At 35.4% G+C, this 26,586-nt stretch overlaps 8 protein-coding genes across 16 annotated transcripts in view; 3 read left to right on the forward strand and 5 right to left on the reverse strand.

The window, feature by feature from the left end:
• Positions 1–1,346: 1,346 nt before the first annotated feature.
• LOC105678386 (cuticle protein 2-like) lies at positions 1,347–8,004 on the reverse strand. 2 transcript variants are annotated; one of them, XM_067358903.1, is made up of 2 exons: positions 7,780–8,004; positions 1,347–2,183 (listed from the first exon to the last, which is right to left on the reverse strand). In XM_067358903.1, the coding sequence occupies exons 1-2, from the start codon at positions 8,002–8,004 to the stop codon at positions 1,752–1,754; spliced, it is 657 nt and encodes a 218-aa protein (XP_067215004.1). In that variant the 3' UTR covers positions 1,347–1,751. The 2 variants fall into 2 exon arrangements, with proteins under 2 accessions (XP_067215004.1, XP_012233099.1); XM_012377676.2 differs by lacking the exon at positions 7,780–8,004 and adding an exon at positions 2,585–2,649 and having other exon boundaries at positions 1,360–2,183.
• On the forward strand, positions 3,401–5,184 carry LOC137001007 (pupal cuticle protein-like). The gene is made up of 2 exons (XM_067358902.1): positions 3,401–4,151; positions 4,453–5,184. The coding sequence occupies exons 1-2, from the start codon at positions 3,756–3,758 to the stop codon at positions 4,726–4,728; spliced, it is 672 nt and encodes a 223-aa protein (XP_067215003.1). The 5' UTR covers positions 3,401–3,755; the 3' UTR covers positions 4,729–5,184.
• Positions 8,005–8,063: 59 nt separating the features above from the next.
• Positions 8,064–9,453, forward strand: LOC105678387 (cuticle protein 2). The gene is made up of 3 exons (XM_012377678.2): positions 8,064–8,211; positions 8,504–8,797; positions 9,057–9,453. Exons 1-3 carry the CDS (start codon positions 8,200–8,202, stop codon positions 9,237–9,239), a joined length of 489 nt encoding a protein of 162 aa, XP_012233101.2. The 5' UTR covers positions 8,064–8,199; the 3' UTR covers positions 9,240–9,453.
• Positions 9,393–11,522, reverse strand: LOC136996861 (MYG1 exonuclease). Of its 2 annotated transcripts, XM_012378028.2 has the most exons (6): positions 11,198–11,521; positions 10,911–11,117; positions 10,679–10,774; positions 10,375–10,611; positions 10,102–10,303; positions 9,393–10,019 (listed from the first exon to the last, which is right to left on the reverse strand). In XM_012378028.2, the coding sequence occupies exons 2-6, from the start codon at positions 11,027–11,029 to the stop codon at positions 9,660–9,662; spliced, it is 1,014 nt and encodes a 337-aa protein (XP_012233451.1). In that variant the 5' UTR covers positions 11,030–11,117; positions 11,198–11,521; the 3' UTR covers positions 9,393–9,659. The 2 variants fall into 2 exon arrangements, with proteins under 2 accessions (XP_012233451.1, XP_012233450.1); XM_012378027.2 differs by having other exon boundaries at positions 10,911–11,522.
• A 166-nt stretch (positions 11,523–11,688) lies between these two features.
• On the reverse strand, positions 11,689–13,648 carry LOC105678563 (uncharacterized). Of its 2 annotated transcripts, none has more exons than XR_010891162.1 (6): positions 13,502–13,648; positions 13,052–13,265; positions 12,751–12,917; positions 12,469–12,681; positions 12,184–12,411; positions 11,689–12,028 (listed from the first exon to the last, which is right to left on the reverse strand). XR_010891162.1 is itself a non-coding variant. In XM_067358898.1 (6 exons), the coding sequence occupies exons 1-6, from the start codon at positions 13,567–13,569 to the stop codon at positions 12,008–12,010; spliced, it is 885 nt and encodes a 294-aa protein (XP_067214999.1). In that variant the 5' UTR covers positions 13,570–13,648; the 3' UTR covers positions 11,689–12,007. The 2 variants fall into 2 exon arrangements, 1 of the variants encoding a protein (XP_067214999.1); XM_067358898.1 differs by having other exon boundaries at positions 12,184–12,385.
• Positions 13,649–13,811: 163 nt separating this feature from the next.
• On the forward strand, positions 13,812–16,741 carry LOC105678580 (protein phosphatase inhibitor 2). The gene is made up of 4 exons (XM_012378050.2): positions 13,812–14,187; positions 14,742–14,912; positions 15,024–15,103; positions 15,160–16,741. Exons 1-4 carry the CDS (start codon positions 14,108–14,110, stop codon positions 15,375–15,377), a joined length of 549 nt encoding a protein of 182 aa, XP_012233473.1. The 5' UTR covers positions 13,812–14,107; the 3' UTR covers positions 15,378–16,741.
• On the reverse strand, positions 15,428–18,559 carry LOC105678579 (tRNA pseudouridine(38/39) synthase). Of its 2 annotated transcripts, XR_010891156.1 has the most exons (7): positions 18,369–18,559; positions 18,139–18,272; positions 17,501–18,066; positions 17,139–17,430; positions 16,925–17,061; positions 15,904–16,099; positions 15,428–15,547 (listed from the first exon to the last, which is right to left on the reverse strand). XR_010891156.1 is itself a non-coding variant. In XM_012378049.2 (6 exons), exons 1-6 carry the CDS (start codon positions 18,441–18,443, stop codon positions 16,026–16,028), a joined length of 1,278 nt encoding a protein of 425 aa, XP_012233472.1. In that variant the 5' UTR covers positions 18,444–18,559; the 3' UTR covers positions 15,557–16,025. The 2 variants fall into 2 exon arrangements, 1 of the variants encoding a protein (XP_012233472.1); XM_012378049.2 differs by lacking the exon at positions 15,428–15,547 and having other exon boundaries at positions 15,557–16,099.
• A 2,374-nt stretch (positions 18,560–20,933) lies between these two features.
• The window catches only part of GABA-B-R2 (gamma-aminobutyric acid type B receptor subunit 2), a 30,183-nt gene continuing 24,530 nt past the window's right edge, over positions 20,934–26,586 (reverse strand). For 3 of the 5 annotated variants that reach the window (XM_067358859.1, XM_067358858.1, XM_067358857.1), the window contains 3 exons: positions 26,280–26,391; positions 25,354–26,006; positions 20,934–25,134 (listed from right to left, as the gene is read on the reverse strand). In XM_067358859.1, coding sequence (XP_067214960.1) covers positions 24,476–25,134; positions 25,354–26,006; positions 26,280–26,391 — 1,424 coding nt within the window. In that variant the 3' untranslated portion in view covers positions 20,934–24,475. The remainder of the gene's footprint in view (positions 25,135–25,353; positions 26,007–26,279; positions 26,392–26,586) is intronic. The other 2 variants (XM_012378039.2, XM_012378041.2) reach the window with 2 other exon arrangements.

A 26,586-nucleotide genomic window follows, 5' to 3' on the forward strand; every position in this document is an offset into this window, starting at 1 on the left:
AGTGTCATGTGAAAAGAAAGAATTTAGCACGTTTGATAAGGCCAGAATCATTGATTTCAGGTAATTAATTTAAAAAAGATATTATCAATTAATTACAAAAACAAAATTAATCTTTTCGATACTTAATATAACAACGCGAATAATATGCCATCAGCTCGGTTTGCCAAATTTATAAGTTAAGACGGCACGTACATATGCACTTTGTGATTGCTATAAATGTTTTTATATAAGACATTTATTAATTTTTTTATTTATTTTTTGGGGATTTTATATATAATTTTTATGTAAAGGATATAATTTAGTGTTGTTTAAAATACAATTTTGCTCAAAAAAATATTTAATTGTATTGTTTTGGGTTTATTTAGACAGCAATTACACACATATTTATTTAGTGGCTCAAGTAAACAGAACTCCCAGAAGCAATTTCTTGTTGAATTTAAACAAACACTACAGAGTTACAGGAATCTCTTTAGTTTGTTATGCCAGTACAAACGAAATATCATCACAAAGCAATCCAGATGATGAAATATCAGGTATTTATAGAAACATTTTCTAGCATTATGCGACTTTAATTTTTTAATGTTTGTGTTATAATAAATATTTAAAATGTTGTAATTAAAGTAATCAATATTGAAACTTTCTACTATTTACTATTTGTTAATCTGCATCTTATATATATGTAGATCAACCAACACCATTGCAGGAGATAATGAAAAATGTTGTGAAAATCCAAACGGAGAAGCAACTTTTGAGAGCTTAGGTCTTGGTGGTTATAGTCCAGTCGGACTTGTACAGAATTTTCTAGAATTTATGCACATAAGTCGTGATATTGTTACATGATGGACAGCAATTCTCTTTGGTATTCTTTCTTTTATTATAAGCTTATAAGATTATTGCAATCAAAATTGTAGCCAAAGCATATCTTTTATATCTTGATTAACAATAGTCTATAGTTTTTGTACTTTAGTAATTGTGCTTTTCTTCTATTATCTTTTATATCATTATCTTTGAAAAAAAATAATATAAGATCATACATCTGTTACAGATTTTTAACAAAAGTACTAATTGTGCAATCGTGTTTCAAGTACTGTTTGTGCAAGGACTATTATATTCCCGTTGGTAATGATGTCAAAAGAATGCGATCAAATTCAGTAATCACACACCTGTGATACAAAAGTTGCAAAGGAAAATGACGGACGCTAGGATTCGGTGATCCAGTCGAAAGTATGCTAAGAGAATTTTGTAAAGAATTTTTATCTTGTCCGCCATTAGGGAGGATTATATGTTATTCTTGTAACAAGTGCAAGGACAGCGAGTGAGTTAATGAATTACATGAAGAAGAATGGAGTTAATGCCATGAAGAATATTATGATGCCATTAATCCAGGTTTGCGATGCATATACTTGCAAGTTTGCTACACATATATAATACTTAGGTCTTACACATATATAATACTTGGGTCTTACGCGCCCCTATAATTCGCTCGCGTCCTACATTTTCACTTGTATAAGGATAAAGAAATTCATGATTTACCTTCATTATTTATATATTATATTTTATTTGCTTTTAATATTACTAAATTTATAGAGTGCATATACAATATCTTTACAATTATATATAATAAAATATATATCAGCCAGCATAAATATAAGAACACATATTAGCGCAAGAATCTTTTAAAGCCACTACTTTCTTTCGTATTATCAATGCGAATAAACTTTATTTCTTTTGTAACATATTCGGCGAAGGATTCACCACTTGGCGTGCGAGTAAGGATCGTAATGTGACAGATGAGCGACCTTGGAGGCCTCCGCGGCGTGAGCGGCTAAATGCGCGGCCTTGGCGTGAGCCACTTCCGGCGTATCCACTACTCGTCCATCGTGACCGAGCGGCGCCGGCGGTCCATGATACGCGCTGTGGTATTCTACGTAATTTCCGTGATTCCCGTCCGCAGAATATCCTGCATCGTATCCACCGTAATGCGCCGCTTTGGCAGCCTCCGCGGCGTGCGCCGCCAGATGAGCTTGTTTAGCGTGCGCCACTTCCGGCGTATCGACCACTCGACCATCGTGAGCCAGCGGGGCCGGCGGTCCGTGATAATACCCGGCTTGCCCTCCGTATGCCTGATAAGGCGCATACGCGGGCAAAGCCAGCGTCGACAACGACAGGCATGATAAGACGAGCTGCAAGCACGGGCAGATAAGAGATTTAGTGAAATCCTGAGATAAATCCACTAATAATAATGAGAGATATCTGAGTCAGCAGTGGAGTCTAAGTAATAACAATAGAAACCGACAAGGACTAAAGTAAATATTATTGCTTATTTGTAACTTTTAAAGGGGGCAATAAAGCTTTCTTTTTATACTTTCTAATATTTATATTTGTAAAAATAAAAAAATAATTATGAATCACGAATCCGTTTTAGTAATTATTGTTATTGCCGTTCCGTGACATACTAGTGTAATTGATCAGATACGTGGATAGATAAAAATTGCGAAAACGAGAAATTTTTAATTATTCTCAAAGAGATGAGAAGCGGGAAGAGAATTATAATTACTTTATAATATACGTATTCTTTACTTACGAGAGACTTCATACTTGCGCGCGTCTGTCCGAGATAATGCGAATCTCTGCCCGTTCGATCGGATCGCGTAGACCTTATATAGCCGTCGAACAATACAATCGCCTATATCTCGTCTGTATTAAATAGCGTAAATGAAACGTGGACATGGGCCCGGCTTGATTTTCACATAATAGGAACGCGAGAGGGGTACGGTTTTTCTGTTTCGCCAAGCGCAATTCTGAGTAAGCGAGATGGAGATAGACTGAAGAGACTATCTTGCGAGATTTAAAAATACACTGAGATATTATAGAGCAACGAAAAAGAGCAGAAAAAGAGAGAAAAAGAGAGAGTGAAAAGGGGAGGGATAAAGGGAGGCTGGAATGCCGGTAAGAGCGAAATGATGATTGCGTCAACAACGAAAACGTGAACGTTCTAGGAGCGATATTGTACAATTGGTTTGGCAAAAAAAGCGTCAGCGGCATGGAAACATTTTTGATCAATCAAGCCCGATTAACAACGAATGCCTTGAAGAAAAACTCAAGGTTGGAATTAATATAAATCCAAAAGAATATTGAGACGAATTTTCGTTGTCGCGTCTAATCAAAAATTTTTCGATGTTATCTTTAATACATTAATTCTATATAGATATAAATATTGTTATCTTAGAATTAAACACTTATGTTTTTTTACTATAATTAATCAATAATGTATAATAAAGTGGATTTGTATGCTTTAATGACCGTAATAATAATCTACAGCCATTACATTGAATGAAAAGCTATTGAAAATTCCATCACGTAGATGTGTTTAATTGCTTAGTGAGTTATTGCGGCTTACTTCGAGAACAACATAAAAAGTGTCGGACAATTAAATATATTTGATCCAATTGCTTCATCGCGAAATCTAATTAATCATTAGACGACTGTTTAAACGCCACGACCTAAATAATAAATTAATATTATACTAAAAAATTAAACGCATTTTTGTAACAGTTTCGCGACACTGACACGATGCAAAAATATCAGAAAATGTGCATCGCAAAAATCGCACGGAAGAATGTTAGCTGAACAGCCATTCGCATTGGTGGGGTGACGCTGTTAGGTAAGAATAAATCCCCGATTGTATATAAACCAAGCATTTTACGCCCAGTAGTTACAAAACAGTAGCATTCCATCTCGGATTGAACGCAACCATGAAGTCTTTTGTAAGTAATCTCCCGATAAGCAAAATTACAGTGCTGGCAATTTTAATCGAAAAGCCAGCATTGCTTTTACATCACTCATGTTCGCGTTTACAGATTATCTTGATATCCATCGTTGCTCTAACTTCGGCCACACATTATCAATACCATGGACCGTCCGCGTCCATAGGTCACGACGGAAGGGTCATGGATACGCCGGAAGTGGCGCATGCCAGGGCAGCGCATCTCGCTGCCGTGGCGGAAGCTGCCGCAAAAGTTCCACATAGCGTGGCTTCCTACGCGGAAGATGAGGATTATCACGGATATTCGGAACCCGTATCGGTCGGTCACGAGATGTATCATAACGAATACGGATATCACGGGCCGTTCGCTCCGCTAGATTCCGAGGTAAGATTTTTTTAATTCTTCACTCATTACTTCTTATAAAAATTGAAATTTTATAATGTTCTAATCCATTTTTTTTCACCATCTCGCGGAAAAAAAGATCTTCAGGATTAATTGTCGTATTTGAACAAAATAAATTATACCACTAACGCGCTAAAAATTTTTAAGTTTCTAAATCAATTTTACATATTTTTTTAAATTGTTTTATAATTATAATAATTAGATAATAGGCAGCGTTTAAAAAAAACTTAAGTACAAAAAGTAAAAGTTTATCACTATCGTTTTTCATTTATTTTATTTTTAGGGTCGCGTGATAGATACGCCGGAAGTGGCACAGGCTAAAGCCGCACACTTGGCGGCTTATAATCACATAGCTTCCTCGGCACCTGTCGTCATAAATAAGTATCATTCGCAGATTTACAAGCCGCCGGCTTATAGTCACAATTATTATGACTCGTCAGCTCCCTTGTCTCACGACGGCAAAGTGATTAACACCCCCGAAGTAGAACACGCCAGACAAGCTCACCTCGCCGCTTATAACGACGCGCTTCACGGCCGCCACAGTTACTACGATTACTAATTTTGCTTTCACAGGATTAATAATTAAAATTTCGTTAAATTAAGATTTTGTCAAGATTAATATTGATTAGAAAAGACGCTAATATGCTCAGGAATTAATCCTTTCCTGCGGCTAATTGACGATGAGACGAACAATGATGTACTGATAAACTAGAATTATGAAATTAATATTGTTATTGTATATTACAGCACATTGCATAGTTTCGCTCAAGCTTCTAGATTAATTTTATGGACGTAGTTTGATATACTATGTACGCGAAGTTTATGATGCATCGTAAATCACTTTCGACGATAACTTTCAGACTGAACCACAAGACTCACGTAATAGTCGTTTATTCGATGTTACCTGTGCTTTAGTTTGTAAGAAATATTAAACATATTTGTTGTTACCCGATGTTTCTTATTTTATTATAGTACTACAACTCCAACATTGCTGTTTCTACCGGCATTCGAAATATTTCTTTAGCTGGAAAAATAAATCTACAAAATCGTAAAAGAAGCGTTAATTCTGAATTATAAAATATTTATCTTAAAGTATCTTGAGAGAATTTAATTTATTCATATAAAACATATTTGCATTTTTACTCGCACGTAACAATTAAATCTTAACATATCAGTAACATTATTAACTTATGTATAAATGTTACGGACAGAAAGAAAAATGTGATTCAAGAGATATCATGAATCAACACGCGCTATAAATAAAATTAATTGCCAAAGATCGATGTATGCGGACACCTGTCAACTTCCGCCTGCGGCCTCGCACGCTGGTAACACGCCTCATTATGTTTTTATGCTCGCGAATGAATCCCAGAAATGATTGATCCGATCACTTAACTAATGTGTCGCAGCCAAATTCAATTCAAGGTTCACAGCATTTCAAATCGCTTTCAGGTGAATAATTAATTAAGTCGGTACCTCGAGCTATATTTAATAACTCCGTTACACGATGTTGTTTGCGATACTAATGTAACGCATTCCTCGCGATCTATAAAAAATGCAAATAAAAATACTTCCTGCTCCGATTCGAACCTTCGAGATATTTATTTTCTTTTCATCGATGTACATTTGCGTTCAATTAAATAAAGTATTGCAGGTTTTTTCTCATTCTTATTCTCTCGTCAATTTGAAGGGAATTTTCTTACAATAAAGCAACTTTCCATATATGCGAATCCTTGTACTTTAATGAATTATCTTAACATGAAGAAGTGTATTTTCGTTTAACGATATATAACTGCTCGATCCTCCTAGTCGGAATTTATGGATCGCTGCGGGATCGATGCCGCGGCCCACACGCTCGAGAATGCTTGAAGGAAAACGCCAAGTTAGCCAGCTAATTGCGAATGTCGCTTAATGGGCATTTAAGATACCCGCCTCGATTGTGCTTCGTATGTGCGTTTATGCTAATAGACAATAGGGTCATCGGGCGTGCCGAGATTATCTCAAATTCCAAGGAAAAGGGCTTTTGTTCTCCGAGTCGTTGGGTGATCCGTGAGTTATTTACACGCCCACATAAATTCCGTATCTAATTTTGAAATATTAAAAATGAGCAAAAATTATTTGTGCCTTAAAATCTTCAAAGTTAATGTAATGTTTCCATATTATATATGTTTATAAAAATAATTATTAAATATATATTTTTTCATATTGTAGATTTTGCTATCAATTTTTCAAAGACATTTCTCACGAATTGATTAAACATTAAAACAGTTTTAGTAATTAATTGGTTGTGAATTTACTTGATTTCTGTACATGCAAATTGTAAGATTTGCTATTTTATGCAAATGCAATCACATCTGGAGCATTGCTCAATGACGTTACGTTGGCACAGCGCGTGCAACGATGCAAGGATACAACACTTATACAGGCGTTATGACTTTGATTTTAATGAACGCAATAGAAAGAAATTGTTGAGTGTAAAAAAACCGAAGACTATACAGACTTTGAAAAATATTCACTATCATTATAGAAATCCAAGTGTTCTGATTTTCACGAAGAAAATTTTGGAATAAAATATTTTTTATTGAAAATATTTTCTTAGATAGTCGCGTGTTTTTATGTAATACTGAACAATTCAAATAATATTTGCAAAAAGAGCCTCATCAGGAAGTGAGACCTTGCCGTGGAATTTTCGATGGCGAGTAAAAAGACGCTCCGATAAATATCGCGTACGTCAAATCGAAAGAGCGGATCCATTCGTCTGTCTCAACCGCTCTGGAAAAATCGTTTGATCTCGAGGACGCGCAGTCGACCTTCGTTTTGGTTGGTCGGCGCTTTCTTTTTCTCGTTGCACTCCATACATTTTAATTGCACCTCATCCCTTTCCCTTTCTTTTGGCAGTTTTACTTTGATATCTGCAAGGACGGCCGTTGATCAGTCATTTCTCAGAATATCGGGAAGTTACGGTAACGCAGTGGAACAAAAGCCGTCTGCTAATTACGGTAGTACGCGACCTTGTCAATTTTTTTAAATAAAAATCCTGTTCATTAAAAATAGGAATTCATGAATGGAAATTGAAACACCAAGAATAAAAAGAATATAACTGCATTCCCAGACAGCACAAAACATCCTGGGGACATCCCGATCTTAGGGATATCCCAATGTCCTGAGAATTGCCTCAGGACATCCTGAGGATATCCAAGATGTCCCCAGGATGTTTTATGCTATAATTATGCGTGCATTATTTAAAACAGATGCAATAACTTTTAAACTTACTAGCAAAAAATTCAGTACATGAGATTAAATGATATTCATTAAATATTATTTTAAAAAATAATTATAATATTAAAAATATATATATAATTCAAAATACACTGACATATTTAAATTTATTCGTATATCGAGTTTGATGTCATAAAATATTCGCAAGATGATTAATACCAGCGAACCTCATTAACTCACTGCAAAAATATCCATGTACTTACATGAAAAAATATCCATGTACTTACATGAAAAAAATGCTCTTGCAAATTATTACATGGCTCTCATGACGAAAACAGTCATTAACTATCATTTTCGCGATAATAAAGGAAGTCTTTGTGGCCCGAGTTACCTTCCACTCGATCTCCCCAACAAAAACCAATCGATTCGTTCGAGCGACTTCCTGGTAGATCCAAGCAGCTCGAGCCCTTGGCGGCCTCCTGACGATGATGAACGTGAACAAGAGCCGGCTAAAAAAGCCGCCGACGATACAAAACTGACCTCGGCGATGATCTCCGCAGTTGAGGAATATCCCCCTCCGGGCAGATTCAGGCAAACATCGGTGGTAGGATCTCATTAACGTAATGTCAATGTCAGCACTTTGAAGTGTAACACTTGCTGCAGGGTGTGGTCCCCTCCTACGGGTCGACGACTCCCTACCCAGGGATTCACATATATAAAAGGAGATCCGCATCTCAACGTGATACGACATAGCAGTTCATACAGCGAGTACTGGTAATCATCCAGCAGCGCTTGACCACACTGATAAGACATGAAGTCTCTTGTAAGTATCGTTAACCGGCAGCGGATTGCCAGAAGCTCTCACGAACATCTCACTTCATTGTCCGCCACAACTAATCACGCCAATGTCGATTGTTGTCAAATCTAATTTCGTTTAATATTCGTTCATTAGTTGCGTATCTATAATAAATCGAGCAATATTCTCTATTGTTAATAATTAACTTTTTCCGCAACAAAATTTCTCAAATTTAATTAAGTCAATCGTTCTAATTGTGAAAAGCAAACTTATATGTTGCAAAACCATAGAAATAACGTGTGTCTATTCATTTTTGCAGATTGTTCTCTCCGCGCTCTGCGCACTTGCGATCGCCCAACCAGCTTATCTGGGTTATCACTTCGGCTTGCCGGTGGGACCCCTGGAGACGCCGGAAGTGGCGCAGGCGAAAGCGGTGCATCTCGCTACGCAAGCCTACGAGGCCGCTAGAAACACGCTCGGCTACAGATACACACCTTTGGCCGTTTATGCACCTGCAATTACGTACGGCGCGCCCATCGGCGCAGATGGTCGGGTAGTAGACACACCTGAGGTCGCCCAGGCCAAGGCTGCCCATCTCGCCGCTCACGCTCAAGTACGACACTCTCGTTTAGAAGCAATTACACAAACGGCATAGCTATTCGTTGCGTATCGACAAACTGGTAGAAACACAGCTTGCAGAAATGACTTGTCATTCTATTTGACGCTTCATTTATCGTCAAAAATTGGAATCTTTTTTTATATTTAAGTACTGTGTTTTTTCTCGAGTCCAATTCTTAACTCTTTTTTTTTTTTTTTTTTTTTGCTGTAACAGTTTAATTGCCGGCAATTTAATTGGTATTTATTCCACGTAGGAAGCTGCCAAGACAGTCAAATTGATACCATACGGCGCTCTAGCGTATGCACCCGCGCTCTACGCTTACGGCAACGCTCCACTTGGACCCGACGGCACAGTAATAGACACCCCTGAAGTGGCACAGGCTAAGGCCGCACATTTGGCCGCACACGCTCAGGCGGCCGCCCGAAACGCTAATTGACGAGTTAATCAACTATTGGAAACCGATATACACGTGTTGATCAAGTCTAACTCTGTCCGGGGCTGTCTCAATCGGAGAAGAACATGCGGAGGACATTCGTGCTATGTTTCATATGGATCTGATATGAGGAAATTGTTGACAATAAATGAGCCATTTTAATATCTGTAAAAGTGTATTACGCAATTTGACCTTAATTAAATTATGCTCATAAATACCTGATGTATGACAAACCAAAAATTCTTTTCCTATGTTGTAATTCCAGTATAAAATACGATCAGTGTATTCGAATACACGAAAATATATAGAAAAGAGCGCAACGTTTTAAAAACGTTATTTTTTTTTTTAATTTGTCTTATAATAATCATGCGATACAGTTCTCTGAAAAAAATTAGCAATCTAGACATGTCTTGCGTATCATTGTCAATCTACACATTCTACAGCCTTTCCGATTTCAAGCGCTTTCCGCGCCATAGCCAATGCGCCGTCTTTTGTTTTGTTTCCACCGATAAATCGAACAGAGTGTACAAATACGGCGCCTTCGATTCCGCAGGCTTCTACAAGTGCGTCAGAGCGCAAACCACCCCAAACTTCCGGTAGGAACATCCTGCACACGAAACTTCCCGCCGCCACCGGCATACATTGAATTCGATAAGAGTCGTCGCTCTCAAAAATGGCGTATTTTATTGACGGCGAAACATTCATTTCCTCTTCCAATTGAAATAAATGCTCTTTCCATGGTACCGTTTGCGACAACATTATTATTTCTCCACTCGGATCAACCTTACAAAAATATACATATACTATATTGAAACAATAATTTTAAAAATATCTAAAATAAAAAATGAATGAAACTGTTTTTTACCTCATATCGATTCTCCACGGCGCGTCGGACAACATCTCTTGCTGGCAGCCAAACTTTTTTCGCGTACTGCACAAATTCTAAGAATTCCTCTAAAGTCAGAGCCATAGCTTTCTCAAATCGTTCATCGATATTCACATCTTGATTATTCCATTGAGGGTTTAGTCTGCTTACACGTGCACTTAAATCAGTAACTATTCGATATCTGAAACGAATAGAGAAGCGTTAGTTCAAGAAACCTACTGTAACACATCAGCGTTATAAATGCATACTTACAATGGTTCTCCATCATACATTGGCACGCCATTGTCTATGGCATCAATTTCCTTGATTAAGGTGTCGTAGACCTTTTTGAAGATTTCTTCAATGACTCTGTCGTCTGTTACCTCTGGAAGTACACTTCTCAATATTTCATGTCCGAAATGACAGTACACCAGGCCTGCACTACTCAATTTTATTGTCCAATCATATCCTGGTTTTTTCATAATGCTACTTACTGATTCTTGAAAATGTCTGATACAAAAAAAAGAGACGGTAACGCACTGAAAATAAGTATTTTATTGCAAAATAATAATCTTACCTCATATGATGGTCATATCGATGCCTGGATGGATCATATTCTCCACCAACGTCCACTACAATATCACAGGTGTCTAAGATATTCTGATCTCGAGATCTAAAAATGTAATGCGATATCCATGGATTCTGTAATTCAATATTTTCTACTAGTTTTACTTCCACCACATTTTATCTTTTAATGTTAATGTTTCAAATCTCTTTCAATTTTATAATTTAAAATTCAAGAGAATTACCTCACTATAGAAGCATCTTTATATTGCGGCAGCAATTTTAAGAACGCACAGGCGAGCACCTCATCGCAGTGGAAAGTACCATCGTGCGTACCGATTTTCATAATCGATTTTCCCGACATCGTTCTGAGTGGAAAGCCGAGTGTATATGTTTTCTTCCACAGAAGAAGGTTAGAAAATTTGATGAAACGTGTGCTTCTTAATACTTGACTGAAAACTCCAATTGTCATTATATGTTCCGATGTAAAACTGTACGTTGTATTCTATAAATTCACAACGTTAATCCTCACCAGGTACTAGTGTAGTAATGTGATATTCTGGGATTAAGATTAAAAATCAAATTAAATACATTTTAAAACAGGAACACATGGACAAAACGTGATAACGCCAAATGAATTATTCGATGAATCTAGACGCACATCCTACTTTTCTACCTCACTAAACTTTAAGTTCGTATTGCAAGGTGGAATTTGATTCTACTCTCTCAATTTTTAATGCATACTTTGATACGGGCTTAAAAGTATACAAAAGAAACAATAGAGACGCTTCTCGGAATAGAAGCAAACTACTGTGGATTCGTATTTTAGATATAATACACCTTCAACCAAAATACTGAATCACATTATATTATTAATCAATAAAATCATATAGAAGCTATTAAGAGCAATTTTTTAGAAAAAATGATTAAAAGTAAATGAAAATAATAAACCAAGTCAAAGGATATTGTAATATTTAGGTAACAAACTGTTATCACAAAAAGCATGCATAATAATCACAAGAATTATGTAGAATTATACATAATTTTTATTTTACTGATAAAAATTAACAATAGCTGTACACAAAAATATTATTAGTCATATAATATTAGTATTAATCATGAGAAATAGTAATTAGAAACTTTTACATACGTGACAAGAAGAGATGATTCACATTTTATTCACTTTTATTTCTCATTTTGTCATTCTTTTTCTCAATATTTCTCACCTAGTCAATTAGTCTATTATTGATTTGTTAATCTGCTTGATTAAATTTAATTATTGTTTGAGTATACATCTGTATGGTGTGTGGGGCATAACGCTGAGAATTTGGGAGATCTGATATTATACATCTGAACAGTCTTCCTGTTTATTCAATATAAATTATATTAAACTTCTGCATAAAATAAAAACTATCAGTAAAAAAATTAATTAAAATAGAAATAATTTTTTAATAACCATTTGGTCTTAATGTATATATATAATGAATTTTAGTAAATTTATTCTGTAATATTCATTACCTCCAATGACTCTGTAGTATTTTTTTCACCTTGCAACTGTCTTACAAGAAAAGCTAAAGATGTGGCTTGTTCTTGTAATCTTTTATATTTCTGTTGAGAAGCATTTAACTTCTTCGTCAATTTTTTAATATATGTGTTTGCACGTATTAATTCTTTTGCTTCATTATTTACTTTTTTGTCACTTGATGTGATCCCAATATTTCTATTATGTAACACAAATATAGACTCCTATATAAGCAATAAATACTTCATTATGTTGGAATTCTTGTTGTTTTGTTATTTTACCTGTGCAAAATATCGAACTGTGTCAGATGCTGTTGTTTGAAAGTCGAAGTACATGGTTGGTCTAAATTATCTTGATTTTCATCAATATTTGTTGCTATTTCAGAATTCAATTTTTCATGATCAATATTTGTAATAACATCACATTTTTCTTTGTGCAGCTGTTCTTGACTTTTCCTTGCTTCTTCGTCATTGGCTGATTTATCCAAATTAGTACTAAATAACAAATATTCATATTTATATGTAATAGATACTTTTCATTACATAATTCTAATTTTGTGTTACCTGTTTACAATTTCAGATTTAGTCAAATGCTGCACTTTAAGAATGGAAACATATGGTTTGTGCAAATTATCTGTACTCTGATCAATATTTGTAGCAATCTCTAAACCTCTTAATTTCGTATTACTGGCAATAGCATCATGGCTTTCTATAGATAATTGTTGCTGATCCTTACACAACAAAACAAAAATAATATAATTAATATTTGTCATTTATATCATTACACAATGTAATTCTTGTAAAAATTTCTTGTAAAGTTGTTATTCACATATTTATATTATATTAAAACAAAAATTATACCTACAAATTGGATTTTATATTTCTTTCTTAATCGCATATCAAATATACTGGGTACAGCATTAGGCACTAAGTAACGCTTGCCAGTAGGTGATGGCAGAAAGCAGTCTTCCGAAAAATGCTGGCTACATATAAATACATTTGCAGCAGGAGTAAAGTTTGTTATTCTTTTTTTAATTGCTGTGATCCAACGTTCTCTTCTGCTCTCAACTTTTGGAAGCCTTAAAATTATATAAAATAGAGTTTTATATGTGTAGATAGGTGGTCTATATTTATTTAATTATTATATTAATGTGTATACTATACAATAAGACTTCTATATGTTTTGTGTCACTGTAAATAAACACGCAAAACTTAAAATTATTGTAATAATAATAAACTTTCATGTTAATAGATTTAGCGATTAGTTTCTGTAATAATAGTTCTAGGATTAAAAATAAATTATACATATTTATACCTATGAAAACTAATTCCCGGTAAAAGACCATATTCAGTATCACAAATACTGCAATTCGTAACCATCATATTTCTTTTTTGTTGTTTTAAGAATCGAATCTGTGAATATGAAATGTCACGAAGAGAAACTCTGAAGGAACTTCGTCGCCTCTTGCGGCAAAATTGCAAAGTTACAGATTTGGTTTTACCAACCATCAAAAAATAAATTCTCCGTCTTTATATAAGTAATTCTACCAATCACGGAGCATTTTCTTTATCAATAATAACATTTTTATCTCTGGAAAATAAATTTTCTAATTTTAAATGTCGGATATTAGATATCAGATGACAGATACGGTATGAATCTTGCATAAGATTAAGTTATTGGAACGTGAATATATTGAAAAATTAAGGGAGCTAGTTGGAATTGTTACGGCTCTGAACGACTATCCCGCGAATTAGACTTGTAGAGATCGCTTCTGATGCTGATGGGCGCGTGAAAAATGTTTTCTGAGTGATTGACACCCAGTGCAGGTTATTCAGCTGGAGCCAGCCGGAGCGAAATTCGTTAGTAAACATGCAACCGTGGCAATATCGTGAGTGACCATCATCATAACGCTTGATTATAATGGCAGAAAATTTGTCGAAACGGCCTTCCAAAGGAATTCTAAAGACATCCAGCAGTTTTGATAATCCGGAGGCGCCTAGGTGAGAGAGCGTTAATTGAATTCCGTCGTGTAAAAATAGAGATGTGTAGATCTCGTCGTTCAGATCTATCAATATCAAAAATATCTTGTATAACCCGGCACGCGTGTACAATCGTTCAATATTTACGAGGATAACGTGATATTCGTAAATTTATATATTTATGATATAATACGTGCTATAACAATAGATAAAATAGAAAAATAATTATTGAAATTATTTTTCCATATCCATTCGATTTGATTTCTAATAGAAACATCATATATTTGATGGAAAATTAAAAACATTTGTTTAGACTTGAGATTTTTTATGTTTTCAGAAACTTATCCTTTTAGAGATAATATATGAGATATTTATAGAATTACTGTTCAAAGGTTAAGAAAAAATCGCATAAGAAAGAAAATATTGAATATTTGCAAGTTATTAATTAATATCAGCCAACATTATTTGATACAGATCCAATTTTTGGACACAATAATAAATATTATTAGATTTTTTTAACCTATCATTATTAACTGACCTATAAATATTAATGATTATTATTAACTGACCTATAGACCAAGCAAAGAAACAACATGGGATGAAATGAATATTATCGCCACTCTTCATCCTGCTGACAAGGATTATGGTCATATGAAAATCGAGGAACCAAAAACCCCATACAATTTTGAAGGCCTCGAAAATGAACATGAACTTGATCAATTAGACGCCACCACTATTGCAGCAAAGTAAATAAATATAGTGATTATGTATCACACAATTTTAATTATTAATATAAAATATATTTATGTATTAATATGTTATGATTATATATTATTAATTGTTTTCTTACAAATTAGATTAGCTGGGAGTAGTCAACCAAAAATTTTCGAAGAATCCAGTGAGGAAGAGGAAGATGAAGAAACTCCTGAAGAAAGAGGTAAGATGAGATTTATTAGGTATAAAGATCTTGGCCGTCAATGCATTTTATTTTAGAAAGGAGACGAGTTTTTGAAGCAAAGAGAAAAGGCCACTATCGAGAATGGCATGCTGTACAAATGGCAAGACGACTCTTAGAACAAGATGAATTAGAAGAAGACGAAGATGAAGATGGCGAGGCTAAAAATAATGAGGAGCATTCATCAGAAGAAGAAAGCAATTTTGACCCTCGTTTCAAATGCGTGCCGTCCTGTGATAGAAGTGAAAAGAAATAAACGAAAAGCATTAATTAGTCATTTTCTTTTTAAATTATACATTGCACTCATTTTTTTGCAACAATGTGTCTTTTATTGTTTGACATTATCATGCTTAAAGTGTATCGAGCAGCAGGGACAACGTTCATTACATTTAAATGCCCAAGCTAGATTTATTAGCTTTTTATCCTCTGTAAATAAATATCGTAAAAACTTGAATATTTAGAGTAAAATGCTGTTGTACTTTTTTAAGATTACATAAAATAATCTTATATTTGCAATTTAACTATTAATTTAGCTCAGAAATATCAAATTGTGTCACAAAACTTGTCGCGTATAATGCCCATCTATCTAGAGAAATTTTTAAATTAAAATTTGTAAAAATCTTGCTTGCCATGTGTGTCATTACAGGCCTATTGATAGACATACAACGTTCGTTCGTAGCCGTATTTCCATAAAATTAAATGCTTTTGAGAAAAATTTCATGAAATAAGGTTTTTTATCGATATTAAAAATTTGACGAACAATAAGGCTGAGCGAAACTCACCTATATTGAAAATTTGAGATTGGTATGTAATATTTACATACAATAAGAAATGTATGTATTTAAAAATGATGGTATTTGTTATACATATTACAAGTCTTGTATGATTAGCACATAGGCTTATGCTATGTAACATCAGAATATATAATCTCCAATTTTCGTTTCTTCTCATAATGTTTGATTTTATTTTCCAGACTTTCTGTAAAAGAAAATAGAAAGTATAGATTATATACATAGATAAATGTAATGAAATTATCAGTTTATACTAAATGAACAACTTAATGTAAGCCTGTTCAAGTTCATTAAGCTTATCCTTTTATTCCTTTGTCCTAAATTTGTATAGTTTTAACTTTTAATGAAAATTAACTATTTACACCACTTCACAATAAACATGTGTCTATGTTGACTATCTTGGGTTGTTTTCCAGCAAAGGACAAGTTGACACAAATTGACACAAGTATCACTCTGTCTTTTTTCGATATTCAATGAACAACAGAGAGAATACTTTTGTGTCGCTTGTGTCTCTTGGTGGAAAACTACCTTGGTCTGCCTTCCTTTATTCCTTTTTCAAGTCTCATTTTCATTGAAATAAAAGGAAAAGTTTAGCTTGCAAACCAAGACTTGGACAGGCTTAATAAATCTGCTAGATTGTACTATTGATAGATTGTATATTTAAAAAATTGTAATTTTAAGCGTAAAATGTGTCCAAACGCGACGATACTGTGTTTAGTATAGCAAAAAAAAAAATAGTATGTAATAGTAAACGTATATATCTCTCTGATCATCAAAATATTTTAAATGTCTGTATTATATAAAGAAATACAGCAATATCAACAATGTACTTGTATGCATATTGTTTCAAAGTTTATACACATAGATTTCATTATAAATAAGTAATAAAATAAACACTTTTTTAATTAAAGATTTTTAATTTAAAAAGAGCTTAAAAGAACTAAAAAGAGTTAAAAATTAAGTCTGTTAATAAATTTATGTTCACTAGTTTTGATAAAATTTGCATACTCACCACACATTTCTCGTTTCATCAATGGTTGATATATTTTTGATTGCACACCAAGAAGTAAACAGTCACTTTGAAAATTAGTATTTGTACATTTAACCAAATTTTCCAATTCCGTTAACATATTTCTAATCATTGTAGATCTGCATATAATGAAAAACGCAAATTGGTTATAAAATTATATACAATATCAAAATTTTTTTTTCCAAAATAAACTTACTTTATAGCACTCAGAGTCCAATCCTGTTGTAATATCTTGATAATATTTATTAGCTCATTTTCATCAACAATCCATTCTACATCTTCATAATCACAATACCAAAGATTCAATGGAACTTCATGAGCCATATTGTACTGTGGTTTCTGTGGACAAGTTTCAATGTTCAGAAGCTTCAAAATTATTTCAGGATCCTCTTTTTTTTGTCCAATTAGCAACAAGATGCCCATTAAGCAACGAATTTGATGCCAGAGAAAGGCTTGACTTGTGATTTCTAATTCACACATATTGTAACCTTTAAAATATAAAAATTAATTGCATGTTGCATCAATAACAGATAAGCACATAAACAAAATAAAAAATACCTGTGGGCTTTTCCATGGTTTGGTCACTTATAAAAACTCTTGCATCCATTACAGTTCTCTTAAAGTTAGTGACTCCATTAGCTACATCCATTTTACAAATATTACGAAAGTCATGATTCCCTATGATATATTTAACAGCTTTGTTCATGGCATCTATATTTAAGTTACCCTTCGGGAAAAAATATTTGTACTTCCTATATTTGCAATCAAATCTTGCAGAGAAGTTGATTGAGACTGGATACCACGCTATACATCTTATATTTGTTGGAAGTAATCTGTTCAATATTTTACAATACGATAACTCTTCCGACAAGTTATCTTGATTTTCTGGCTCCAATCTACTGCGTATATCCAATGAAATTACTTGAGAGAAGGAACTAACACCTTTATCAGTTCGTCCACATCGATGGTAATTTGAAGTCTCACGAGATTCAATACAGCAACTTTTTAACAGAGCTGCAAATAAATGATGCTCAATAGTGTCACTGTTATGTTCCTGAACGGTAAACCCATGATATTCCCAACCAAGATAATATAACTTCAAAAAAATATGTCTCTTGTGGCAGCTGTAATTGAAATTACAGAATGTTACTCAAATAAAAAATGTAATGTGAATTGAAAAGCAGCAGCACACTTACCGCGAGAAATCAAATGGCTTTCCTACTCTCTCAGACGTCTTTTTTTTCTTCCACTCAGAACTGGTAGATTTTGCAATTACTGCTTGGAGTTGTTTGTTACGAGTTTCAAGTTGTAATACTTTATCAATTAATTCCTATAAACAGAAAATATTAATGTACATATATAAAACATGCAATACTATAAATATATAAAAATTGCATATTTATACTTATATCTATAAATATCATACCGATTTATCGAGCATTTCCATCTGTTCTCTTATATTTTTCTTTATATCAGCGCGTTTCTCTACAAGATTCGACATGATTACGTCGCTCTTGAAGAGGTAATGAAATAATATAAAATATTTTAATTAAATCGACAGTACATAAACAAAAGTTGGAGGTTATGTCACCTAAATATTATACCGACTGCTAATAATGTCGCACACTGTTCCTAGATGACATTTTAAAATCATACCAACATAATCGTGGTATTTTATTCTGTCGTTGGCAATAGTTTAGTTTATATTTAAAATTTGTTAGAAATTTGTCATTTTAGTTGATAGTAAGAAGTCACAAAAATAATTGCTGCAAATAGTAAGTTGCGGCAATTAAGTAGCCGCAATAAGCTTAAAAAATAATTACATAAAAAATTGCATAGTCTGCTGCTGGCTTTAGCAATAATATTACTACATTTTGGCTACGCGATGTCCTAGCATCACCGCTAGATGATGTCTGCTGTCCATACCATCCACATTTTGGCGCGCACTTCAGCGCTATTTGCTGGATGGTGTGCAAAGTTGTCAAACGATTCGGCGATAAAATAAAACTTCATCCGTACATCCGTTATTTTCCTTTGTTGTGATGTGCCGAAACGCGTGTTCATATTAACGTCGGGAATGCCGTAGAGACGTATCGCGCGATCGATATAATGATATAAAAAGCCCGTGTCGGGAGTCGGGAGTACAAAGTGTCGCGCGATCGCCATGATATGATAAAAGTCCGCATCGAAAGTATCGTGCAATGTGTTATGCGATTGTTATGATAAAATTACGCGTTGAGAACACGCGTATTTAATGTCGTAAGTGTCATAAAAAGCGTCACGCGATTATTCTAATTAGTGTATGTATCTTCTGTGTTTCCACGAGTGCTTTGAAGAACAGCCGCAAAATAGATAGAGCAAAAGAGAAGGAGGTGGTTCGCCGGTGGGGTTGGAGGGGGGCCGGCATCAAATAACGGCTGAGCCACCATGAAGTAATATATTATTCATTTATTATTTGCTTTTTTGCGGAATATGTTATATTTGCAACCACTATCTCGGCTATACGTAATTCTGAATAAATTAAATGTATAATGAAATGATAAAAAAATGAAAAAAAATATATATTTTAATTTTGCAGGACAACTTCACGATTCTGTTGCTGCATTTCATACATCAGTGAGTACCAATTATTAATACCATATCCCAGTAAACGAGAAATTATTGAAAGTTCAGAAATGGAATTGAAAATTTACTGAGAAGAATTCATTTACGATGATGCTGAATTCTATTTAATTCTTCTCAATAATTTTCAATCCTATTTCTGAACTTTCAATAACTTCTCGTTCACTGGGATCTTTATTGTAATCTGTATTGTTTTAAATTTGTTTGTAATGAGTTTTTTAAAGTCAAAAGCTTGTATAGCAAATACCTTGTATCACGAATACGTGTCCTTCTAACTAGTTTTTCTAATATTTAAAATTCAGTTATTATCGGAACGGGACAGCAAAAAGGAATTTTAAAAACACATTTTCTGTTTGAGTTTGGAAAAACTGAATAATAATTAATAAACTACTGCAAAGCTATTTGCACGCATAACAAAAGCATATTCTCCAATTTTTTATATATAATTAATCATTAACAGAATATTTATGTGAAAAAATATCCACTTTTTTCAGCAATATTGCGATGTAGTTATAATCGGATCAAATAATTTCTTTTATGTATGTAAATTCTTTTATGTAAATAAATATTGCATGTATTATGCATTTTCCGTGATAGTATTTCTTCTTAAAAGAATTGTGAACACATTTCTCGTCGCAAAAGCTCAAGTCAGAGAGAAGATCGGGTTTACGTGGGTTTTCTCTATTTTTATTAATGTACACAATTTGCATCTATTGCATATGATTCTCGTACTTCTCTTGACAATATTATATCGCACTACAGCGTGTCGAAAGTAGTTTTTACAAAGTATTTGCTGCAAGCCTTGTTGACGGAAAAACAATATGTTGATTACTGATGTGACATTTAATTTATTCGGAAATATGATAAAAATGTGATTCAAAATATATTATCTGAATTTCTCCGCCTGTGCTCTTTATACATATATAAAAGCGAAGCCAACTTGGCTTCGTTTTCCATTAACATTGGTTCGTTCTCGCGTGACCACATTCGAGTGGTTTACAGAACAAGCGATTTGGTAATCGATAAACTATTCTCCTGATTCTCAACCTTTCAATTTTGAAGGCATTGAATAGAATCACACACTGCACTTTGTAATAATATAAAAATGCATAAAGAGCATCTTTCTCATGACATCAAACATAAGATTTTCAAGAGAGAAAATTGTTTTACCTTTTGCATTAATTTTTTCACGAATGTCTGATTAAAAAAGAAATCAGATTTAGTAGTTCTGTAATAATAAATTAATTTGTAAGGATTGTTAGCGCAAATCAGTGCGATATTTATTCGTCTTTTGTGTCATAAGTTATCGTGATGATTGAATAGGATCGTTCTTTGAAGGCTCAAGTTGCTAATAATGTAAAACTCAAAGTACTCATTGAATGACAGCCACTTTATTGAGAGTAGACAGCGGTGAACATTAAGATCGCCTTGCGCAGCAATTATCTCGACTTTAGATAATAAGATATCACACGTGCCCGTAACTGGTAGGAATCCTATTCTTATCCGGCATGCTATTGATCTCTCACATTACGTTTCGTAAGTGCACTCGTAAACTACTTTATACTTTTACTGCAAAAAATAGGCAAGTTAAAAGAACGGGAATGCATTCTGTGAAATATTATGTCCTCTCAGTTTTATTCTCACAAAATGAATTTCCACCAATACCTTTAAATTTACTTATTTTTTGCAGATTTCCTTTAAAATAAAGGTATGATGGATACTTTGAACGTATAATAATTGACGATACATGCATTGTCTTTTGCAAAAACATTCGTACAAATAGCTGTATAAATAGTAGTAACGTATAAAAATCGATATACAACGATAAAATGTTAATCCCCCATAAATCAGTTACTTTATTAACACTTGCTGATAATAAAATCTTTCAAAATATTTCTGCAAAAAATACTTGAATTAAAAGAAATCGGCAGGAATAGAAATTCACTGAAATTGGATTCTTAATCTGTATAATTGTCCTCTCATTCTTGTTAAAAATGCAATTATCGCATTTATTTTACCAAGAGAAACGATATAAATTTTCTGCTTACAAAAAAATAAATAGAAAGAAAACCATAAAGTTTCGATATAAATGACAGTTCCAAAGATCAGCAGTCGAACTGAATAGAAGGAATTATAATGGATCACTTTTAATTCGCCTATTTTTTACAAAGATACATCTGTATGTCACAGTGATATATGTATTCTGAAGAAAGAGCGCTTTGTCATTGTCACACTCGCTTGAACCATCTTCGGTTTCGCTGCATGCACGCATACACAGTCGCATATATATTGCTGTCGAATTTTCTTCTTTTCTCCCGCGGCAATTTGTAAAAAACTTTTGGCTTTGGTTCGCCTACTAACGACACAACTGGCTTATATAATTATTACGGGATAAGTCATGCTCTAACAGTAGGAATACGAGTACAAACGCATCGAATGTTTTATCATGCATACCGACCGGTAACCACAAATGATTTGTCCTTAAGATCTGAATATTGCACCAAGAACACCGCTGAGCATCATTTATTGCATCATTCTTTTTTTTTTTCTCTTTAGCTTGCGCTAAAAATTTTAAACGACGCAAGACACGCTGTTGAAAACTCGCAATGTTGCCCTTGACAAAACTTGAAATCGTTGTATCTCTAAATTTAATCGCGAATGGCACGACAAACTTCCGTCTTTGTAAAACGGGATACTGTTACACGAGAAAAAGTAACTGCGCGAGACACGTTGAAAAAATAAAAAGGGATTTCATCTTTTTCTTTTTATCTTTTTCTTCTTAGACTTCTTTAACTTTGGTCATGAATACACGTCATAAGTAATGTTGGATGAGCCGTTTTGTTTTACTTCTGAAATCGCACAACTTAGGAAACTTAGGAATCTCTTACAGAAATGCTTAAGGCTTTACTTTTAATAACTCCACTTAAAAGTTGGAATAACAAAATTTCACTCCGCGGAAAAATGATATCCATTTTATCTCTCAACCACGCATTTATGTCCGCTGATGCGATCTGACCCCGTTTCAGGACCAAAAAAGATTTCCTATTCAATTCCGCGCGATGATTCCCTCGTCGCGAATTCATCTGTGTCGCAACTTGTTGTTTATATATACTTTCTAGTGAACGAAAGGATATGGGCAATTGACAATGCATGCATTGATTCGATTCGATTCGATAATTATCAGTTCTAGAGATATATCCGAAGGCATTTATAAATACGCTCCGCCGCACTTCCCGAGGTATCTTGAACACAGCACCCTAGCGGAGAACGAAATATATCTGGTAAACATAATTACATATCTCCTAGAATTGGCTAAATACGCCGAGTTAGGTGTTGTAGGAAATATTCAATGACTATATTACTTTGTAACATATATTTACAAACACATAGTTATTCATTTTAGAAATGTACGCGAGGGAAAACTTACTCTTAGTATTTGTAAAGTACCGGCTTTTTCTGCCGTCTTCCGGCCTGAGATTTGGCGATCCACGTAAAAACGGGCGCCCGAAGAAGAGAACGGACATGTTCCTAATTAACACATGTTCTCGATATCCTTGCCTTAACAACAACGTTTCTTATAGATATATGTATGTTCTCTCTATGAAAAACACTTGTTAGCCGATGGCGACCGCTTCATATTTTTTTTTTTCCTCGGAAGCGTTCGTTATGAAAACTCTCCTTTACAAGGTGGAAATAGCTATAACAGTCAACAGTTAAATCTACTTTCTGATTTGCCGCGGCTAACAAATATCTTTATTATTTATTTATTTTTTTTTTTCTTTCTTGTAACTTTGTCTTGTAAATATTTCGAAGGTATATTCATTAATTAATACCGCATTATCTCTAGAACTAGTTTAATGTCTTAAAGTCGTGTCACAAAAATATTCTTCGATCGTACTAAGAAATATTTAAACAATATTTGTTCGCTGCTAGGGTCTCCATCCCCACCTTCTTCTCTCCGATTCGCTATATCGATTACATAGACAACTCCCATTTCCTCTCCTCCTTCCCGACTTCATCCCCGAAAATGTATGTTATATCACGGATATATACGAAGTTTATTCCTGTTTACTTCCTCGCAGTGTTTGTTATATATCGCGTAATATGCTGCGTCACTAATGAGATACAAGATCTATTGACTGACGTTCAAGTAACTAACATAAGTGTGCTCGATAGTACCGCGCGCAAATCCGTATATTTAGTTCGCTTTACGTCTAGAACCAAACAACGACAAGTGAGATGAACAGAGAAATTTGAAATTTCGGTGATATTGAGTTTTCGTACTCACACGAGAGAATTCACTTGAACTTTCGAATTCATCTTCTCTGTTTTGTATTCTTACGCTTAAAGAGTCGTCGTCATTAGAAAATATTCCGTGTGCTATAGAAAAAATCTTACCTTTATTCGTCGGCTGTTGCTTGTCTCGCATATCGACGAGAGCGATTCGAGCATTAGGTATTGTTACTAGAGTGTTGTATTATCAATTTTTTTTTTATTCTCGTTTTTTTATATACGCTTTATTGTGATATCAAGAGTGCCGTACGAAAAACCGTACGAAAAGACATACGAAAAGCGAGGACGCGCGAGACGGAACGAATAATGCATTAACTAACCCGGCAGCGATAACGGTTTTAGCTCATCATTAATCTTACAAATGAATCAACGGAATGTCAAAATGTCCCAATATGTTCAATTTAACGATGAATTATTGCGGATAACGATAAAAACTCCCCGGCCGCTCGCTCGAGATGCTTAACGATCCGCAAAAGACGTTTCTTGCGAACGCGCGATCAACTAATTAACTGAAACAATCGATTTAACGCACCTACCGATTGTGAGTCCGTGACGAGAAACGCAAGTTCGCGATGCGCGTGTCAATGCGATGAGGAGAATCAGATCGTTGGCTGGCCGTTAGAGATATTCGACGATATCGCATTTGATGGATATATTCGGGCAACTAGCTATATTCGAGCGATAGCCCCGCCTGGCAGTGCTCTTGTGCCGCTCGGTGAGGAGCTTCTGAAAAATTGGCAGGATCGTGAGATCCAGCAGTTCACCGTCCGATACGGCACTGTACATCTTCGAGACGTTCACCGCGGAACCACCTGCAATTAAAAATACCAAATGCAAGAGACTTGTCGAGTTTCGTGACAGTCGATAAAGACACCCAAGTGAAACAAGCAGCGGAATATTTCCGCGATACTCCCGCGATCTTTTCTTAGAGTGCAAGATATGTATGAGAAGGAAATTGAGATATCCGCAATCGATTTCGGTGTATTTCCGCATACTGATAGCAGCACTACCGTTCACGTCGCCGGTTCCGCCACGCGGATTCGCCACCGCGTGCTTGCCGTTGTGCATCGTCGCCACGTTCGGCGTACTCTGCACGTACTCCAACCGCGCCTGGTGGCGCAGTTTCGAGCCCGCGTGCCGGCACATACGACGTGCGACACGGTGCGAGCATTCGACAATGGGGTGACCGCCGCCGATGTGCAGCCGCAGGCACTTCTCCCGCGAGCGCTCCGACATAGAACGCTGGATGATCGTCGACATAGACTCCTCGTATTTCTCTGTCAACAGAACGTTCAAAGTATCGTCTCGCGGCCGCGCGTAATATCGACAAGAGAGGGCATGTTTGCTTTCACCGTTTCCATTTGAAAATTGATACTCTCAAAATTCAGTATTTCGCGTGCAGCGATCTGGTATAGAAACTGCTTTTAAAATTTCAATTTTTCACGCCTTATGAATTGCCAATTGCGAAACGGGGGAAAAAAAAATTCAATTCTCACCGTTATGCCGATGATTTGGCACGTACTGCAACGGAAACGGCATGATCACTTGCTCGATGTAGCTCTGCTCGTGGAGCTCGCCGAAGGAGACGTTCTTCGTCGGCGGCGGTGTCGACAGCTTCGCCCTGCGTTCGTCCTTACTCCGCCTCCTCACGTGACAGACGTGTCTCGCGATCTCGGTCTCCTCCAGGATCACGGAATCACCCTCCTCGACGACGGGCGGCACAAAATCGTAGCGCGTCGTCACAGCGTCGTTCGGCAACGGCATCGAACCCCTATTGCGCATCAGCAACGGCTCGCCCTCCTTGCCGGCCTCGCCGGCACCGCTCTTGCGCCGCGATACTTCCATGCCGCACGTGTGATACTTCGCCGCCGCCGTCGTCGTCGTCATCATCGTTGTCGTCGTCATCGGCGTCGTCGTCGTCGTCGTCATCGTCGTCGTCGTCGTCATCGTCGTCGTCGTCGTCGTTGTCGTCGCCGTAGTTGTTACCGCCATCATCATCGTTGTCATCGTCGTCGTCGTACCCGTGGACGTTCGCGACAGCAACGGTGACGATGGCGTGTCCACCGGAGAAGTGCTCTCTTCGATCGCCTGAGCCATCACAGCCATTCGTTCGTTGTCGAAGGTGGCTTTCGAGATGGATCCCCTCTTCCTAAAACAAGCACCACGCAACTACTTTGAGGATGGACGGTGGGTCAGATGCACCGGGGACTTTTGGCACGATGTCAGCGGGATAGAACGTATTTGCGAACTATATTTTTCTTTTTTTCTTTTACATCATTCTTAGAATTGAATTTTCAATCACTGAATAGTTATTCATTCTCGTTTGTTTTCTACACGCGCAGTGTGCAGCTACTTTGATTTAGCTACATTCTGTTAAAGGAGGAAGTTTGTGGATGAAGGATAATATCAAACGGCTACATACTTTGCTACTTGATCCACGTTTACATAATCACCCTCCGGTTGCGAAACGGTCGATGAATTCAAGCTGTACATAGACATTGAAACATCAGTCGTCTCTGTGGTTATCGATGGTCCTGTCAAACAGATAAACCGAAATTATTGATACCGTGATTTAATCGTTTATTTTTAACTTATATTAAATTAGCGCAAAGAGAATATTGTTTTTCTATTAAATTTTATTTCAAAACAGATTAAAAGTCCGAAATTTGTTTAAAAACGAATTTGAACGATTGTTTTTAGATTGAAAAATGTATTGACATCAACTAAGT

The sequence above is a fragment of the Linepithema humile genome, chromosome 7 (genome assembly GCF_040581485.1).
Source record: "Linepithema humile isolate Giens D197 chromosome 7, Lhum_UNIL_v1.0, whole genome shotgun sequence".
In the NCBI taxonomy this organism is placed as follows: Eukaryota; Metazoa; Arthropoda; class Insecta; order Hymenoptera; family Formicidae; genus Linepithema; species Linepithema humile.

Coding starts and splice junctions, on each gene's coding strand:
- LOC137001007 (XM_067358902.1), top strand. CDS start 3,756: ATGAAGTCTTTTGTAAGTAATCTCCCGATAAGCAAAATTACAGTGCTG. Junction 4,152..4,452: donor TCGCTCCGCTAGATTCCGAG/GTAAGATTTTTT, acceptor TTTTATTTTTAG/GGTCGCGTGATAGATACGCC.
- LOC105678386 (XM_067358903.1), bottom strand. CDS start 8,004: ATGAGATCCTACCACCGATGTTTGCCTGAATCTGCCCGGAGGGGGATA. Junction 2,184..7,779: donor TTGGGGAGATCGAGTGGAAG/GTAACTCGGGCC, acceptor CCGTGCTTGCAG/CTCGTCTTATCATGCCTGTC.
- LOC105678387 (XM_012377678.2), top strand. Junction 8,798..9,056: donor ATCTCGCCGCTCACGCTCAA/GTACGACACTCT, acceptor TATTCCACGTAG/GAAGCTGCCAAGACAGTCAA.
- LOC136996861 (XM_012378027.2), bottom strand. CDS start 11,137: ATGACAATTGGAGTTTTCAGTCAAGTATTAAGAAGCACACGTTTCATC. Junction 10,775..10,910: donor AAAGATGCTTCTATAGTGAG/GTAATTCTCTTG, acceptor TTACATTTTTAG/ATCTCGAGATCAGAATATCT. Junction 10,020..10,101: donor CCGTGGAGAATCGATATGAG/GTAAAAAACAGT, acceptor TATTTTTGTAAG/GTTGATCCGAGTGGAGAAAT.
- LOC105678563 (XM_067358898.1), bottom strand. CDS start 13,569: ATGATGGTTACGAATTGCAGTATTTGTGATACTGAATATGGTCTTTTA. Junction 13,266..13,501: donor CCGGGAATTAGTTTTCATAG/GTATAAATATGT, acceptor TATAATTTTAAG/GCTTCCAAAAGTTGAGAGCA. Junction 12,029..12,183: donor ATACTACAGAGTCATTGGAG/GTAATGAATATT, acceptor TTGAATAAACAG/GAAGACTGTTCAGATGTATA.
- LOC105678580 (XM_012378050.2), top strand. CDS start 14,108: ATGGCAGAAAATTTGTCGAAACGGCCTTCCAAAGGAATTCTAAAGACA. Junction 14,913..15,023: donor GCCACCACTATTGCAGCAAA/GTAAATAAATAT, acceptor CTTACAAATTAG/ATTAGCTGGGAGTAGTCAAC. Junction 15,104..15,159: donor AGAAACTCCTGAAGAAAGAG/GTAAGATGAGAT, acceptor ATTTTATTTTAG/AAAGGAGACGAGTTTTTGAA.
- LOC105678579 (XM_012378049.2), bottom strand. CDS start 18,443: ATGTCGAATCTTGTAGAGAAACGCGCTGATATAAAGAAAAATATAAGA. Junction 18,067..18,138: donor AAGCCATTTGATTTCTCGCG/GTAAGTGTGCTG, acceptor TTTCAATTACAG/CTGCCACAAGAGACATATTT. Junction 17,431..17,500: donor AACCATGGAAAAGCCCACAG/GTATTTTTTATT, acceptor TATATTTTAAAG/GTTACAATATGTGTGAATTA.